The 18,236-nt window shown below is 50.5% G+C and overlaps 1 protein-coding gene across 4 annotated transcripts in view; it reads right to left on the bottom strand.

The window, feature by feature from the left end:
* Nucleotides 1-18,236, bottom strand: part of St8sia5 (ST8 alpha-N-acetyl-neuraminide alpha-2,8-sialyltransferase 5) — a 73,594-nt gene that overhangs the window by 29,973 nt on the left and 25,385 nt on the right. For 2 of the 4 annotated variants that reach the window (XR_011704811.1, XM_027935705.3), the window contains exon 3: nucleotides 14,748-14,855. The exons of the other annotated variants lie outside the window; for them this stretch is intronic. Coding sequence is in view for 1 of the 2 variants with exons in the window: in XM_027935705.3 (XP_027791506.1) it covers nucleotides 14,748-14,855 (108 nt within the window). In the remaining variant the exon portion in view is untranslated. The remainder of the gene's footprint in view (nucleotides 1-14,747; nucleotides 14,856-18,236) is intronic. 4 annotated transcript variants of the gene reach the window in all.

The raw sequence follows: 18,236 nt of genomic DNA, 5'->3' as shown, positions 1-18,236 counted from the left end.
CTGCTTTTTTCTACTTAGGGAGCATTTCCATTTCTCTCCACTCACTCCCTGTGCGCTCCCCTCTGTGAGGCAGCTGAGGCTGATGTTTCTTTCTCCCCATTTGGCAGCTGAGAACACTGAGGCTAAACAGAGGCCCAGGTCACACTGTAAGTGCAGGGAAGGCCTGGGGTTTGGCCGAGGGCCACCTGAAGAGGAGTTGAGCTTTTTCTGCACCAGCTGGCTCCAGACAGGTCACAGCCACCACAGGGTCCCTCTGTCAGGTTCATGCAGAATGATACCACCCATTGCAGCCAGCACTTACTGAGGCCTGGCCACAGGGCACTGCCAGGCCAAGTGTTGACTTTTAATCTTTCCCACTAGACTGTGAAAGAAATGATCAGCACAAGCAAACCACACAGGCCCTGGGAGTTACCTCTTCCCCAGTGTCACCTGGTTGGCAGGGAGCAGAGCTGGGGCATGAACCTGCATGTTGATTCAAGGCTGCGCTTGCCCCCACTAGCTACACAGACAGCTGGTGTCCCTGGAAGGCCTTCAGATCTTCCACAACCACGGGATAAGAAGCACCTCTTGGGACAGAGTCACCCCTCTCCACAGCTTCTCTCTTTCCAGAGGTGGCTCAACAGCTGGGGCAGACAGAGCCAGGAGGGCTGAATTCCAGCATAGCCTTGACACCAATCCAGATGCCTGCAGAGCCACACCACATAAATGTGGGAACAGTGGCCTCATGACAGGGAGCCCTCAAGAACCAAAAGTGAAAGAGGCACCCAGGGCTGTTGCAGGGCCAGGACCAGGGACAGAAATGCAAGCCTCCCTCCAGCAAGTCCCAGCACCTCCCAGCACAGGGTGGCTGTCACTCCACGTGTCCCCTTATACACAGAACTGCCATGTACAAACACGGACAGGCTGCCTTGGAAATCCCAAAACATTTTACCTGACATAGTGACTTCTTTTTAAAATATTTGTGTTTTAAATAATTAAAAAATATAATTTCCGTATTTAATATTTTTAAAGTTTTATTCATATATTCTTAATTTTAATATACTCTAATAGTTAATTTAAGTAACATAATTACATATTTAAGTATTGTTTTTTGGGTTTTTTTTTTAATTTTTTTTTGTTTTGTTTTTTTAGGTGGACACAATATCTTTATTTTATTTTTATGTGGTGCTGAGGATCTAACCCAGTGCCTCGCGCATGCCAGGCGAGCATGCTATCACTTGAACCACATCCCCAGCCCTTAAGTAATGTTAAATGATATTTTTAATATAAAAATATTTTATACAACAAATTGGCTGCTTGTTCTTATATGAGCTAATAAGAACTAGAGCTGGGAAAGGTGGCATATACCTGTAATCCCAGTGGCTCAGGAGGCTGAGGCAGGAGGATCATGAGTTCAAAGCCAGTCTCATCAACTTAGTGAGACCCTAAGCAATTCAACAAGACCCCATTTCTAAATAAAATACAAAAAAGGGCTGAGGATATGGCTCAGTGGTTAAGCACCCTTGGGTTCAATCCTCAGTACAAAAAAAAGAGAGAGCTAATAAGAACTAGAGACTGAGGCTAAACAGAGGCCCAGGTCACAATGTCAAGTGCAGGGAAGGCCTGGGGCTTGGCCAAGGGCCACCTCCAGAGGAGTTGAGCTTTTTCAGTACCAGCTGGCTCCGGACAGGTCACAGCCACCACAGGGTCTATATCAAACTCACCTTTTCCTCTCTGGTTCCCTTGTGTTTTAGAACTCCCTTCTCTGTATTTCTCAACTGGCAAATTCATACCGATTCTTCTGCACCTAGCTCAAATGCTCATACTTTCAGGAAGCCTTCTCTTACCCTGACCCATGGGCTCCCAGTCTACTGTCTCTAAATTAGAGCAAATAATATTGTATTGCATTTTTTTTTTTTAATACCATGGTCCTTCCAAACGCCAAGTCTCTCAAACACAAGGACTATGTCTTTATTTCTCTCTCTACCTTCTGTACTACAGAGGCAGGAAAGCTAAAGACTACATTTCCCAGACTCCTTTGCAGCTAGGGCCCTGGGTGCAATTTAGGTTCAACCAATCAGAAGCATTTGCACAAGACCTTTTTCAGAGCTGTTACAGGAGAAGATGGAGAGTTGCAAGGCATGGTTTTGTTGGTGGAGAATGCGGTCCAGGTGGCATGGCTCTTGGAAACTGCAGCAGTGGCAGCACCTTTGTGATTTTTATCAGGGGCAGCAGTTTTCATGATGGCCCCTTGTTATAATGCAGTTTTCCATTCCTGGAAGTGAACCATTTTTCAGTTTTCTCAAAGATTTGGAGCCAGCTGTCCCCTTAATAAATCCCTTTCTCCTTTAACTAGCTGACATGGATTCTATTGTCTGCAACTGAGAACAAGGGGTCAACCTGGGGCCACCAAGCCAGTCCATGACCTTGGTTCTGTCTCAAGTAGTTTTCCAGGCACACAGCAGTAAGTGAGGTCTGGTGTCTTATCACAAGCACCGTCTTTTGCAACCAGAGCCGGTGTCACTAAGCCTTTGGAACCAAGATCCCTGCCTGCTGCTAAGAAAAGCTCTAGATGCAAATGATGCTGGAGATAATTAGGAGACTCATTCTAGAATCCTCAGGGAGCTAGGAGATTTGCAGACCCATCTCCGCTGTGGCGGCAAGCCAGCTGTGTGACTTTGGGTAAATCACCTCCCCTCTCTGTGTCTTCTCCCTAAAGCAATCTGTTTGAACTAGACAACATCTTCCCTCTGACCAGCCAGCTTCCCGTATCCTCCAGAATGCTGACCTGCCTCCTTTCACCCAGCCCCCACCTGGTCCCCATTTCTCTTGAATCCCCAATATCACTCATATACCAAATCAGCCAGTAGAATGACTCCAGTCTTGTGCCATATGTCTGGTGGCTCTTAGGTGGGGAGGCTTTAAGAACTGGACTTACATCCCTCATTAGCCACTGCTATGGTCTGAATGTTTGTGTCCCCCAAGATGATGGTTTTAGAAGGTAAGCCCTTTGGGAGGTGAGGGGAGCAGAGGCCTCATGACTGGAGCTACTATCCTTATAAAAGAGGCCCAAGGTAGACCTTTTCTTTCCATCAGGTGAGAACAAGGTGACAAGGTACTGCCTAAGAGCCAGGAAGTAGGCTCTCACCTGAATCTTGGACTTTCAGCCTCCACAACTGTGAGGAGTTAACTTCTATTGTCTATAAGCCACCCAGTCTATGGTATTTTATTACAGCAGCCCAAACGATGACACTAAGATCGCCACAGCCCTGGCATCCAACTAAGCGAGCTAACTTCAGACCTGTGCCTTCCCTGAGCCTCAGTTTCCTCATTTGAAAAATCAGCAAAGACAGTGCCGGGCACGAGCAGCAGAGCTGAGATAAGACACTGGGGAGCATTTCTGGGAGGGACTGGCTTTCAAGAAGTGCCAAGAAATGCTCGCATGTGCTGTCCCCTTTCTCCTGCCACTAAAGGGCAAGTGCTGCCAGCAGATGCCACAGGGAGGCCCAGGAAGTCAGAGACTCGCTTCCAGTCCCTCGGCAGGTTGACGGCAGAGCTGAGTCAGGGATGAATAACTCAGGAAGCTTCTCTACCATCTGCTCTGGCAACACCCCCTTCTGCCAAGATTAGTAAACCTCCCCCTGCCACCCTGCGGATGAAGCTCATGCCAAGTTCTGCCTGGGCCTGGGGACGTCCTTGATCATCCCGTCTCTGCTGCAGACTCCATGCATTAACCATGGGTTTCCAATGCTTTGACCCTGGGGTCTTGCCAGGGGTGGTCAGTTCCTAGAGACAGTAACAAAGGAGTCCACAGTGTACCTTTCATATGCAAGCCAACCCACGCTCAGCCCGGCCCCAGCCACTCCTCCGGGGGACTTCCACACTCTGGACCTCTAGTCCCCTGCTCCAATCACCCCAGGGCCAGGTACTGGGCACCTAGGGACAGCCCCAACACCCCAGAGCCAAAGGTATTATTCAAACGAGCCAATCCCAAGCCTGCAAACTTCGCCTCACCCGTTCCTGCAGGTGGAAGGCTCCTGCCTGCATTTGCCCTGTGCTTCCTCTGCTTCCTGACTGGCCCTCGGGCTTCCCAGGCAGCCCTGCTTATGGCTTAAAACCCCTTCCCTCGTGAGTCATTTCTGTAACTGCATCTTACCCCAGTGGACCAACGCAATGACAGGTCCCCTGAAAACTCTCTATGTGGTACCTCAGCCAAGCCATCGACACTGCTCCCGGCCTGGGTCTGGAGCCTCGCTTCTCCCATCTGGAAAAGGGAGACCAGCTCCTTCCCTCTCTGTTCCCCTGGGCTTCCCCACTGGGGGCTGTACTACCCACTTGGTCTCTAAAGATGACTGACTTGGGAAACACAAAACTAGGGACAGCCCCAACACCCCAGAGCCAAAGAAATTATTCAGAGAAGTACTGCCACGCTGGGTCAGCTGAACTTCTGCCTCTGCTAGGACGCCCGAGGATGGGGTCTGAATGAAGCCAGGCAACGCCCCATGTGGCCTGGATACAGAGCACCATGGAGACTCAGGAAACCATGCACACTCAGGGGGCTTTGTGTGCTGACGTGAGAAGATGCTCACATGATAGTGTTGAGTGCAAAACGCAAGGTCCAGCACTGTCGTCTCCAAAATAAATCACGCATGCCACTGGGGGTGACTGAGCCAGAAGAACCAAGGTGGGACGGTGATGGGGTTTCTTGTAAAAATGCTTTTCCATATTTTTATAAATTTCTGGGTTATGATTCTTTTACAACCAGAAAGCATTAATAGATGGTCTTTGCCTTTCAGTCATGGGCCTCCCTCTGAACATCTTAAGCTTCCCTTTGGCCTGTGAGGAGTCAGAGAGAGGGGGTCTCTCTAACCTTCTACACTACACACACTTTGCGAGACAGTGAATCACATTCTCTCCTCTCAGTTATGCAAAGCCACCTCCACCCAGCTCAAAGGGGAGGGGACGCAGCATCACCTATGCATCTCTCGCAGTTCTACCATCTGCTTTATAGGGAGCCCAGCTCCGCTCCAATGGCATTTGGCTTCCAGTAGCCAAATCTGATGCTGGTGCTAGGCCACAGCCAATCTGCCCCTGTCCCTGTGCAGCCCTAGCTGCCTGGTCCACAGATGAAAAGCCAAATGTAAAGGCCTACAGAAGGGCCCCAGGTGGCCCTTAACATGAGTCCCCTCATCCCACTCAAACTTGGGCTCCAGCCCACAGAGAGCCTGGTCCTGTATTCCCACCAGCCCTTCCTCACAAGCCTGCCCCGTGGTCTCCTCTGCTAGCCTGATTCCCCTTCAGAGTCTCTCCAGAGTGGTGTCTTCATCCTTGGAGGTCACAATACTCTGGGCCAGCAACCACCGACCGGTACAGATGAGACGCACACATTCAGCTTTCTAGAACACTTCCGCCCAACTCACAGACGCTCCACAGAGCACAGGAGCCAGGGCCATCCCTGTGTCATACAAGAGGCCTGCTAGGCCTCTCCTCCAGCCCCAGGAGCAGGGAAGCTACCCAGCCAAGCAGTCTGAATACCTGGGCTCCTTTCAGCCTGGGGCAGAGTCTTAAAGAACCTCAGAGTAGTTTATTTCACACTGGTAGGATCACCACTAACTAGCTCACGTGGCCCCTTTGGGCAAATCTGGAAGAAAGCACCCTTTTCTCTAGATTCATTAAGCCACATGCCAGGCATGTGGCTGGCTGGTCAAGTGAAAATGAGCTGATTTCAGCCCAACCTGTCTCCTTGATTGGGAGTCTTTGTGCCGTGCCCATCCTGAGTAACGGTATGAAACAGCCTGATCCTGGACTTCAACCTTGTTCATTTCATTCTCCCAACATCCCCATGAGACAGGTATTATTTCCTCCAGTTTATATCAGAAACTCAGGCTGCAAGGGCTAGGGCAACTTGCCTAAGATCCTTCAGGTAATAAATGGTGGCACTAGAAACGAAACCTCAGGTTCATGAGATCTCGGAATCCTGGGTCTTAATGACTTCAACGTGCCCCTCTCCCTGACTCCGACAGCACAGTTCTCTCAGGGTTTTCTCAGCATACAGCCCCCTCCCCCTCCCAGGGATAATAGCCCTTCAGAGGGCTCAGTGCTATTTCTAGAGCCAGAACAGCTGCCGGCTGGAGCTGGTACACTACCCATCAGCGAATGCTCAGAAACCAGAGCCGGAAGACAGCAGCCTGGCAATTCCAGGGCTGCAGCGTCTTCCCGGTCAGTCTAGAAAGAGGTCAGCAGGAGACACCACAGTGGCAGTGAAGAGCCCTGGCTGGGAGCCTGGCTGGACCATGGCCCTGCTCGGCAGCCTCAGGCTTCCCCTGTCCTCTCTGGGCCACAATTCCTCACCTGTCCCCAGGAATTTGAGACATCAAGGTCTAAAAGCAAAAGGCCTGATGCTCTAGGGCAGCCCTAGCATTCCTGAGGTCAATCTGCTCCCATGGGCACCTTCCACCAAGCCTGGGCTGTCATTTCTGGCACGTGGTGGGGCAAAGCCACATGCCCAGACTCACACCTCCTTCCCCCAGCCAAAGTTTCTGCAGGGCGGAGGCACAGGGTCCAGCTCATCCCCTGCAAAGGTACCAAGGCAGTGATCTTATTTCTCCGGCCAGACCAGGAAGGTCTGAAAGCTCCCTTCTATGAAATTCAGCTCAAGAGCCTGGGATACTCAGTGTGTCTACATCAGCACTGGTCAGTGTCCTTAATGTTCCTAGTGGGCTATGACCCTCCTCCAGTGCCCAAGACAAGTACCTCCTCTTCATCTCCTCTGCAGAGCAGGGACCTGACTTGGTCTTCCTGTCTCACCCAGGCTGGTTTCTCTGTCTAGAACTTCAGTGCGTCTTCCTACTCATCCCTCAGAGGTCACCTGGTTAGCTTCCTCTGGTTACTTCTCCCCCAGCCCTCCTTATGCTGAATGACAAGCCATCCCTCCATGGCTCGTCAGGGCCCCTCCACAAGCTGAGAGTTGCTCTTCTCTTCCACCCACTGAAGGTTCACTAAACTTCTACTAAGTCCAGGCACCGTTTAGGGCAGAACCCAGTGATGATCTAGGCATTTAAAACCGCTCCCTCCTGGACACTGCCAAGGGGTGAGGATCAGATATTTATAACAGAGTGACGGCGACCATGAAATCTATCAAAATAAATAAATAAATAAATAGCAGAGTAGGAGACAGAGGACACCTGAGGCCAGTCAAGAAAGGTCTCCTTGGACAGGGGACATAATGCAAGGGGTGGAGCCTTATGCAGATGTGCGGGAAGAACTTCCCAGAGAGGGAACAGTGAGTGAACACAGATGCTCTGAGGACAGCCAGAGGTGGCCAGCTGCAGGTCCACCAGCAGCCAGTGTGGTGGGAAGAGGGGTGGGGGGTCAGAAGGCAGCAGGCCTGGGACACACTGGGCCTGTGGGCCACCCAGCATCGCGGTGCTCAGAGCATTCAAACAGGGGAACACCAACATCTGATTTAAAAGGTCACGCTGTCTGCCAAGGGACTTGGGAAGGAGGAAAGGAAACGGTGCAGAGTGGGGGACCTGATGCTGTTCCCAGAGGCTGAGCAGGTGGGGGAAGAGACAGGCCTAGCAGGTAGCTGAGGGACTGGACCGGTGGGATATGCTGATGGCCAAGATTCAGCAAGTCAGAGAGCGGGGAGGAGGGGGGTGTCTATGGTAACCAACAACTTTAGCTTGAACAACAGGTAGGGGATGGAGCCATTTACAGAAGGGGAGAGGAAAGTTTTGGGGTGTGAATGGAAAGGGGAGTGGGCCATGTGAAGTCACCATGACCTCAGACATCCGAGGGGAGATAACAGGTAGGCAGTCAGATACGCACACCTGTGGCCCTGAGCAGAGGATGGGGCTGGAGATACATGTTCCCAATCAAAGGACAAGGACTCCTTGAGAAGTCGGGGAGAGCGAGCAGACAGAATGAACAAGGGGGCCCAGGGCAGGCCTGAGGTCAGCCCTTGGTGGCAGAGAGACACAAAGAAGGAGGGCAGGTGGGAGGAAAACCCAGACAAGGATGCTCCGAGCAGAGAGCGCCCCCCAGGCCAGAAGGGCAAGTCCATCCTGAGCTGATGGGGTCCAGGAGGGAGGGAGGGCAAGACCAGTGAGACAACTAGGGGGCCACCAGTGGTCTTGACAGGGGCAGGTACGCTCTGTGGGCAGAAGCCGAGGCAAGGCAGCTGCCATGACGCTGACCGTGAAGTCGCAGTGAGGAAAACCAAGGGGGGGGGGGTAGAGCTAGGTCCTGGGGGACTGGAGGGGACAGGAGGTGATCGATGTGGAGGAGGAGGAAGGGATGGACTTAACATGTTCTTCGAGGCTCTAATGGGCAGACCCAAGAGCCAGCTGAGCATCAGGGAGGGAAGGTTTACCTTCGACACATGGAGCACATTCTGACCAGGGTCCTGTGTGCAGGCCCCGTCTCTGCCTGTTCGTGATTCCCCATCACCTATAATCCCAGCACAGTCTTGGTAGCCATGGATTAAGGAGGATGCAGGGCTATGCGTAGTTACATAGAGCCTTTAGATGCTTCTAGAACTTCTAGCTTCTAGGGAACACTTGCAAGTATCCCCCATCCGATTACCAGGTAGATGCTGGGTCTTCTCTGCCCAACTCCAGCCCCTTTTCTTCCTATTCTCCATTTCCTTTCATCCTCACTGCTTCGCAAGGCCTCCTACCTTTGCCAGGGACTGGAATGAACTTCTGGAAGACAAGCGAAGAGGAAGGAAGTACAGGGTCTGTGAGGCAGGGGAGGAGGGAGATGTGGTCATGGCGGCTAAAGGGAGGAGCATGGGGAGCTGACCCGGGTCAGGAGGGGTTGGGGTGAGGATGATGCTCCACCCTCCTCACTAGATTTTTCTGGGATAAAGAAGCAGCGTGATGTAAAGCAATAAGAGGTAAAGTCACCAGGGGTCTGTGCACACACGACCTGCACGGTTCTTCATCAGATGCATGTTCAGGAAATGGTGTTCCCATGATCTGAGGGGTTCTGGCTTCCTAATGTCAAGAGATCACCTATGGGACACCTGCACAGGCCCAAGAGAAGAGATGGTGGTTTTGCAAGAATCAGCCTTCAAGTCTCTTAAAAGTAACTCATGCAACCAACATCATTATGACCTACTCATCAGAGCAGCTCTCTACAGCAGGGGAGACTAATAATATATTTCATAGCTGCATGACTCCAAAATAAGTGATTTTTTTTTAAAAAGTCGGTTAAAAGTATGGAACCATTTTTGTTTTGTTTGTTTCACCAGCACCCACACTAGAAGATTTTGCTAACCTGACTCTCCAAATTCTTGCCAGCTGGATGGAGACCAAGAGCTCCACCAGCCACCTTCCCACTTCCCCCTTCCTTTTCCTCAAAAGGGGAAACTGACCAGAAAGGCTCACCCTAAGCCATCCTGCACCCACGTCACTGCAACACCTGACATTTCACCGCATCCCAAGGGCTTCCCTTTGAAGTGCAGAATCCCTAGTTGAAGGCAGAGGGCAGGAAGCATCTTTTGGGGAGCAGCCGTCAGGAAAGTACTGAGTTCAGGGATCGGAGTCTCCCAGAGAGAACCCCAGAGGAGTGGGTGAGGGGAAGGGAGGAGGCCCCAGAGGAGGAAAGATGGGGAGAGCTAGGAAGGGGCAGTGAGAGAATCAGGAGCATCATGCCCAAAGCCACTGCTGCAGCCCAAGGATGAGAGGAAATGCGCAGAGCAATGACCCACTCACGTCCTTTTTTATTCAAAACCTTTTTGTTCTGTCTCACTGCCAGGAGCTGAGGACAAGAACAGAAGGGAAGAGAGGCCTTGGAAAGGGAAGGCAAGCGGCACTCACCCCAGCATGGATGACCTGTCCGCAGCCCAGGAGCTGGGACTTCAGAGTCACACCACACCCGTGTGCTCTGCCTCGACCACCCACCCCCCAGAGGTGATGTCACCTTTCCATGACTCCGTTTCCTCACCTATAATGTGGGGATGGTGGGAGTGCCCATCTCAAAGGCTTGAGGGTGAGGATTAAATGTGACAATGCACAGAAGGCTCCCAGCAAGCGCCTGGCACACCATCAACCCCATGACACCAGGCTGCGGGCTGACCCTCAAGGGCTCAGCCGAGCCTTGCTTCCTCACCAAAGCATCTTGATTTCCACCTAAGTTCCAAGAACGCTCGCCCACTATGCCACATAATTTATTATCTAATTATACACTATCTTGAAACAATTAGGGAACAATTCACTACAGCATAATAAGGTGCTCTAAAATATGACAATTCCAAACCCCATGACATATGGGACTTGCAAGACACACAGAAGGCAACCTCCTCCTCGCTCACTCAGCTCACTCTTCTGCAGGGATGGCTCTCTTCTGTCATGGGTCAGGGGCTTCTCTTTTTTTCCTGGGGCTGGAGCTGTACTCCACACTCCAACCCAGAAGCCCAGCAGTCCAGGGAGAAGGGAGTCCCAGCCACAGGCCACCCAGCCAGGTCTGCTCCAGACCTCAGTGGGAAGGCTCCCTTGACTTGCTTCTCCTCTCCTCCCCTGGCCATCATGTCCCAGTGGAAAGACCAGAGGACCAAGGCTGGTGTGCAGCTAGGGAAAAGGCACTGAAGAGGCCAGCCCACCAGGCTGCCAGTGGGCTGCACCTGGGGCTGAGCATCGGGAGGGCCCTGGGGATACATGCACAGATGGTGCAGCCAGGTCTCCAAGGGGAGAGGCTCCTAGGGATTTGCAGATGCCTCAACAAACACGGAAAGGCACCTCACACTGTGGGAGAGTTGTCCCTGTGTAATGACAGACACTGACCTGAAAGCAGACACATCTCACAGAAAGTAGAGTGAAAGGGCTCAGGCAGTCTGGGCCATCACGGAGGGCTTGCAGGAGGAGGTGGGGCAGGAGGCGCATATTGGCAGGAAGACAGGACCAGGGTGTGGAGCAGGGACCAAGGTGCGGAGCTGGCCCCGTAGGATGAGTACTCGGCCTCTCCTCCCAGAAATGCCGTGCCTGGGGGGAGGTGTTGGGGAGGTTTCTCATCATCACAAAAGTAAACAATCCACCACCGCCTTCTTGCCTCCTTTTTTGCTTATATTTTTGTTTTTGTTTTTGCATAGTGGCACTCTACCACTGAGCTACATCCCCAGCCCTTTTATTTTAATTTAAAGACAAGGTCTCACTATGATCCTCCTGCCTCAGCCTCCTGAGTTGCTGTGATTATAGGCATGCATCACCATGCTCAGCTTCCTTTCTACTTTCTTTACAACTTTCAGTCTCCCCGTTTTTCTACCCTGGGGCTCAGAACCCTCAGGCTGCCCTGTCATCTGCTCTTCCCAAGAGAAAATGCTCTGATAATTCCAACCTGTGACTGAGTTTATGCATCCAAAGTGCTTCCCCCTTTCTGGTGGTGACTTTCCCAAGACCATTCGAGGAGATAGCAAGGTTGAATCCAAAGGAATAAATCTCTAAGGGAAGATGTGGGAGCACTGAGGTTGAAGTTTGCAATCTTACCAATACCCTTTACCACTTCTCTGCATACTTTGTTCTTTTATTCAATTAACACTGAGCACCGAGTAGACACCATAGAAGGTGCTGAGAACTCAAAGAAGCAAAATCAGTATCGAGCTGGGGACATGGAACCAGTAGCTCATAATTTAAACAAGACAAGAAAGACCTTCCTACTTATTCAAAGTACTCAGTTAAATAAAACACACGCTGATTAAAAAGCATTTCTATCTGCTCATTAAAACAGTTCTCCTGAGGCTGTTTAGTGGATAATAGTTCATAGACTTAGACTTAAACTTCATCAAGCTGTATGTTCATGTGATTTTATAACTCACACACTTTCCAGTTCCGCCTGGACCTCCCCAGCATGTATCCAGTGAGAAGATCTGACCAGGGCCTTTTTGAGCACAGTCTGGATTTTCTTTGTGGTCCTGTTTGGAGTCTTCCAGACTGGTCGTTTGGACTGGTTCCTTCTGTGGCTCCTGCTTGAGCATACAGTACATTAATCCTTTGCTTTTCTGCCCCTCTTTTTCCCCTGGTTATATTTGGTAGATCCTGACTTCCTTTCCAACCCTGTTAATAATAAATGATAACAGGTTGTCCCACACATCGACACACTACACAACTATAGATAGCAAAATATGGCAGGCACTGAATTATTCAATAGCTGGATAATGCCACGGAGAGCATTCCCCGCTCCAGACGCGGAGGGCCGCTCATCAGGATGCTGTACACTGTGTCCTGCTTAGGTCCTCCCCCGGCCCTGCTGATTGGCTGCCAGGAGCTAAGCGACCCATTTTAAAGAAGAACAAGCTGCTTGCTCACCAAGGGGAAAAAAAATCTCCCACATCCGGCTCAGTTTATTTTTTTTTCCTTTTATTCTTTTTTTTTTTTTAATTATAGTTGAACACAATACTTTTATTTTATTTACTTTTATGTGGTGCTGAGGATGGAACCCAGTGCATCACACATGCTAGGCAAGTGCTCGGCCACAGAGCCACAACCCCAGCCCCCTATTCTTTTGTTTAATTTGTTCTTTATAGTTGTACATGACAATAGAGTGTATTTTGTCATACTGTACATACATGGAGTATAACTTCTCATTCTTGTGATGAAACATGATGTGGAGTTACACTGGTCATGTATGCATATATGAACATAGAAAAGTTATGTCCAATTCATTCTAGTCTCTTTCCTATTCCCATCTTCCCTCCCTTCCCTTCATTCCCTTTTGTTTAATCCAATGAACTTCTATTCTTCCCTCCCCCAACCTTTAATGTGTATTAGCATCAGCATATCAGAGAGAACATTTGGCCTTTGATTTGGGGGGATTGGCTTATTTCACTTAACATGGTAGTCTCCAGTACCATCCATTTCCCTGCAAATGCCATAACTTTATTCTCTTTTAATACTGAGTAATAGTCCATTGTGTATATGTACCGCATTTTCTTTATCCATTCATCTCATGAAGGGCACCAAGATTGGTTCCATAGCTCAGTTATTGTGAATTGAGGCACTACCAGCTCAGTTTTTAATGACACGAACCACCATGTCTCACAGGAGAGCTGAGCATGCTGCAGTCCTTTGGGGGTTAACTAGAAACTGAGATTGGAATTGGAACTGTCCCAGGGAAACTTGGGATGACATTTATTCTGTGGCTAAGGGAATTCTTGGTCAACTGGCTGCTCTCCAAAAGGAAGTCAACTCAGCTGGTCATGACCTTGGATAAAGGGCACTTGAATTCCAAAACCCAACTGACAGGGGACAGTGGTATCACCGCCCCTGAGGGATCCCAGTATTTAGGAAAGGGGAGACTGACCTGAGTCCTTGAGACAGAAAGAGAGGAAGAGAAAATAAAGAACAGGGGAGATGACAAAGGGAAGGAAAATGAAAGACCGGCCAAGAACAGATGACAGGAACAGAGACAGCGAGCAGGGGGGGCGAGACGATACTGAAGAGGAGGGGAAGGAGGATACTGGCCCAGGAGGAGTAAGGGACACAGTCCATTCAATGACTTCAGCCACTGACTGGGGACGTCTGTCCAGAAACAGCCTCCCAGGGGCCTGTCCTTCCTGCTCACTCCAGCATTTCCAGCCAAGGCCTCTCAAGCCTCTCCCAGGCGGCTCCCCCAGAAGATGGACAGCCGCTCACTTCCCCAGGCCACTGTCCATCTCTGCAGGCAGAACACACGGCAGACGGGCCAGTGTGCAAGCTCAACATTTCAAGGACAACCATGGATCATTCACCCTCCCTGTGACATCCCAAGGGCCACGCAGCTGGCCATAAACAGGAAGAACTGTGGTCCCAAGTAGCCAGCATCAGACCCAGGAGCCCTCGCCATGTCGTCCCCACACCTCAGTCCTGCCCGTGGGCATCTGCCTGCCTGGTTTCTGACATTGCCACCACGTCTTTACTTGTTTAAGTATTGAACAAACGCATACCTACCGGGGATCTCCGAAAAACTCAACTTCTGCAGGGTCAATTTCATGTTTGGGCGTCAAAATTAACTGTGTGGAAAACTCAGGCCTCTTCCCAGGGCAGTGGCTCTGAAAGCCTGTACTTAGGAATACAAGAACCAAACACCTCCATCGGCCCCTGGAAGCATTTAGCTGGCAGGTTCCAGCCACACCCAGCTCCCAGCCGAGAGAGCATCCTACCTCCTCAGGAAATCCCCCACAATCCCTCCCTGCAAGGACTGTGCCTGCCCGAGGATGTTCCATCTGCACTTGCTCAACAATCTTGCTGAGCTTCCGCTCCTGAGTCTGCAGAGTGCCCTCGGTTACTGACATGAGCTCCAAACACTGAGATCAAGAGGAAACACCCCGTGACAGCACGGACGTCACAGTTCAGCACTGCCCTGAAGTGTCTCTGCCCAGCCAAGGGCAGCCCATTTGTGCCCAGGCAGTGGACTTCAGAGGAGCAAGGGACCCTAGCCCAACACCCATCCCTGATGCCACACACACCCTGCCAACACCTGCCAGCTGATGTCCCAATCAATGCTACAGGGACATAGCCTTGGCTCCCACCCTCAGATGGAGGCTTGAGACCCAGATACCCCAGGGCCAATGAGTCCCTATGTTGTTGGGCGTGGGTCCTACTCCTCAGCCTTCACATCCACTCACCCCTGGGGTAACGAGATAGGAGGATCCCCAAATGATCTTGCTTTGAGCCAGCAGATCAAGCTGCCTCTCCCCTGAAGGCAGCTCTGGGGGTGGACCATGGGGCACAGACTCCAGGGTCCCCACAGGATGGGCTCCCCCCTCCCTGGCCATTTGTCGGGGTCTGTACCTGGAACTGGAGTCACTGCTGCTCTGCACTGCTGGGTTGTCGGTGACATTAAAGAGCCCCGTCCAATTGGCCAGCTGGTCACCACTCTGCCAACCAAACTGGAGGCCTCTGGCAAGAAAACGAGGCAGTCGGTACACACACTCACTTGTTGGGTTAAGCCTGTCTAACAAGGCTTGTTCTGTCCTCGTGCCCAAGTGACACATCACCTTGATCATACACTTGATGGAGTTGACGGTGAGGATTCCCACCATGAGGATGACCCAGCGTCTCTGCTCTCCTGCAGCCACTGCTCACTTCCCCTTTCCCAGCAGGGCTGAGACCACACGTTTTCAACACACGGAAACTGAGGCTCAGTGAGATCAAGGTCAGAGGGCTCTTCTACCTTTACTATAGTGCCATCCCTCAATTCCTGCCTCTAGAGACTTAAACGGAAGAGCTCTGGTTGCCAGTATTTTGTCCCCTCGTGAGGTAAAATATGCTTCAAAGATTTTCATGAAATTGCCAGTTTTCCAATGCATAAGGGTGTTGCTCCTGGGCTAAGCTGATGGACTTAAAACATGTGTCTCTACTTCCCCAAACCTGCAAAAATATCAGCAAAGCAATAATAAGGACCTGGGCATGGACAACAAGCAGATGGGTAAGGAACTTAGGTGGAGAGGATAGACTCCTGACTATCTACAAGAAGTAGAGCTGAACCAGGCATGGCGGCACATGCCTGTAATCCCAGAGACTTGAGTGATGAGGCTGGAGGATCACAAGTTCGAGGCCAGCCTCAGCAACTTAGTGAGATCCTGTCTCAAAATAAACATAAAGAAGGGCTGGGGATGTAGCTCAGAAGTGGAGCCCCCTGGGTTCCATCCCCAGCATCAGACACTCAGGCAAAAGAGGAGGATCTATTGGTAGCGCACATTCTGGAAGACTCAGGCAAGAGAGGGGCTGGGGCCCACAGCAGGTGGGTAGATAGAACGGCATTAAAGGCAAAAGAATGTGTTAAATCCAGATAAGGAGCAGCTAGATGAACCTCTCCTGCTACCACCACCCTGCAGGTTCCTTCCCAGACCCACTCACGCTCCACCTGCCCACCCCAGATGCAGCACATGTGCCCCCATAGCAAGAGGACCCAGAGAAGTTCTGTTCTGTTCTCCTTGGAGACCTTACACTGAAAACAGCTGGGGGCACTTGCAAGCCTGCCCACCAACTCTGAAGAATGCTGGGACCACCTACCCTGCCCCTCTGGTTGAGCCAGGGATGCATTTCTCAGAAAAGAAACTGAGGCTTAAAGGATACAGCAAAGAACAAAAGGGACTGTGCCATCTGAGAGCCCTGGGACAGGCTTTCCCTACTGGCACTGTGGACACCTGGGGCTGGAAAGCTCTTTGGTGGGGATGTCTTGTGCCTGTAGGGTGGGCAACATCCTGGTGTCTGCTACTAGGTGCCAGCAGTACTGCACCCCAACTCTCCTGTTATGACAGCCAGAAATGTCTCCAGACACTGCCAAATGCCCTTGGGGAAAGATCAACCTGACTGAGAGCTCTTGTTGCATAGCAATGCAGAGCTTCTAAGTGACCTTCTAGGGACTGGCTGCTAAGGACACTGGCAAATGGAGAAAGTCTGAACTTGAAAGCCAGAAGACCAAACAAACAAAAAACCAAAAAAGAAATTCAGAGAAAAGAGGAATACTCAGATGAAGGGCAGACAAGATTTTTAAATAAAACCCTTAATAATAACCAGGCTCTCCACCAAGGCCGTGGGGCGCAGGTGGTAGCTGGAGTGAGCCACCTCCACTGATGCCCAAAGTCCTCAGGCAAGTCTCAGTGCTGCTCCCAGTCTCTGCTCTCATCTTTCAAGGGAGGGAACTGTCTCGGACGTCTCCAAAGTCCTTGGCCAAAAGTGTCATGGAGCTGGGCGTTCTGGGTGCCCAGCACCTCTCCTTGCAAGTCCAGCTCACCTCCCAAGGGCATGCTGGCCCAGCCTCCCAGCTGGCCCTCTGCTGAGGGTGCCCCTTCAGGTGCTGCTAGGGGAGCACTGCACACATAAAGTGCTCAATTAATGCACTGCTGACTGGCTGTGGGTTCCTTTCTCATCCTCTCCAGTCTCCATGGCAGAAGGGAGCTCGGCCTGGGAGAGGAACAGGCATAACTCACAGAGGCCAGAGGCCTAGCAGAATGCCCATCCAGTTCTTTGTCCATTCAGAAAACAACTGCACTCCATTCTGGTCTCATTCAATAGTTATTCATTTATTTATTTGTTGGTTAAGCTTCATTACTTTAAGGCTTGGTGATACCATCTAGGTTTGGTTTAGAGATACTTGTTGAACACTTTACTATGGACTGGGCCCTTTACATACAGGATCTCAATTCTTAACAACAACCCATCCAAAAAGTCTCATGAACTTTATTTAAGCTGATGAAACGTGCAGCTCAGAGAGGTTTAGTAACTTTCCCAAGATCACGAGGCTAACAACTGACCAACCTAAGACTTAAACCCAGGGTTGTCTTATCAAAAAGCTTTTATTCCCTAAGACTTTTACTAGGCTGAATATGGGATGAGAAAATAATATTTCCACCTTAGATTCTGTAAATTAGCTGGTTTACAAATCAGTTCCCCAGCCCAGGAGTCTGCTATGAAACTCACAGCCTTCTTAAAAATAATCTGACCAGCTCTCTCTCTGCTTTGTGGTGCCATGTCCTGAGTTGCTTTTCTCGGCCACACCCTTCTGCCATAATGCTCTGTCTCACCTCAGACAAAAAGCCATGGAGCTGGCCTTCTACGAACTGAGACCTCTGAAACCGCACATTAAAGCAAGACCACATACAGAAGTGGAAAACACCCCTCGGCTTGAAAAATGCCTCGCAAGAAATGCCGGCCTTCCCAGGGACAACTTCACATCATAGCAAAGAGAAGATCCTTGAGGAGATCCCCTCATTTCCTGTGACTTCAAAAGCTGCAATGGATGGAAGTAAAACATACAAAAGGTTTAATCCAAATTTTTCCCAATTACATACTAATGTTTCATAGGCTTTCCCAATCATCATCATCATCATCATCATCATCAAGCCGGGTAAGGTGGCGCACACCTGTAATCCCACTGGCTCAGAAGGCTGAGGCAGGAGGATCACGAGTTCAAAGCCAGCCTCAGCAACTTATCAAGGCCCTAAGCAATTCAGTGAGACCCTATCTGTAAATAAAATACCAAAAAAGGCTGGGGATGTGGCTCAGTGGTTAAGTGCCCCTGAGTTCAATCCCTGGTATCAATCATCATCATCATCATCAATCATCACCACCACATTTTTGTCTCTTTAGAGCAGAACAACTGCATCCCAACTGTCTAGCAATTTTTAGTAAAAACTCTAACATATGGACACAAAAACTATGGCGATGGCTAGTGGTTATATCCTGAGACATTCAGAAAACAAAAACTATAAATAGGGGAGACATTAGCTCACAAGTCAGGACAGCCCTCCAGGGTGCTTGAGCTCTGCATAGCAG

The sequence above is a fragment of the Marmota flaviventris genome, chromosome 16 (assembly GCF_047511675.1).
Source record: "Marmota flaviventris isolate mMarFla1 chromosome 16, mMarFla1.hap1, whole genome shotgun sequence".
NCBI lineage: Eukaryota > Metazoa > Chordata > Mammalia > Rodentia > Sciuridae > Marmota > Marmota flaviventris.
Note: the sequence above shows the minus strand (reverse complement) of the source record. Positions and strands in the feature narration are given on the sequence as shown.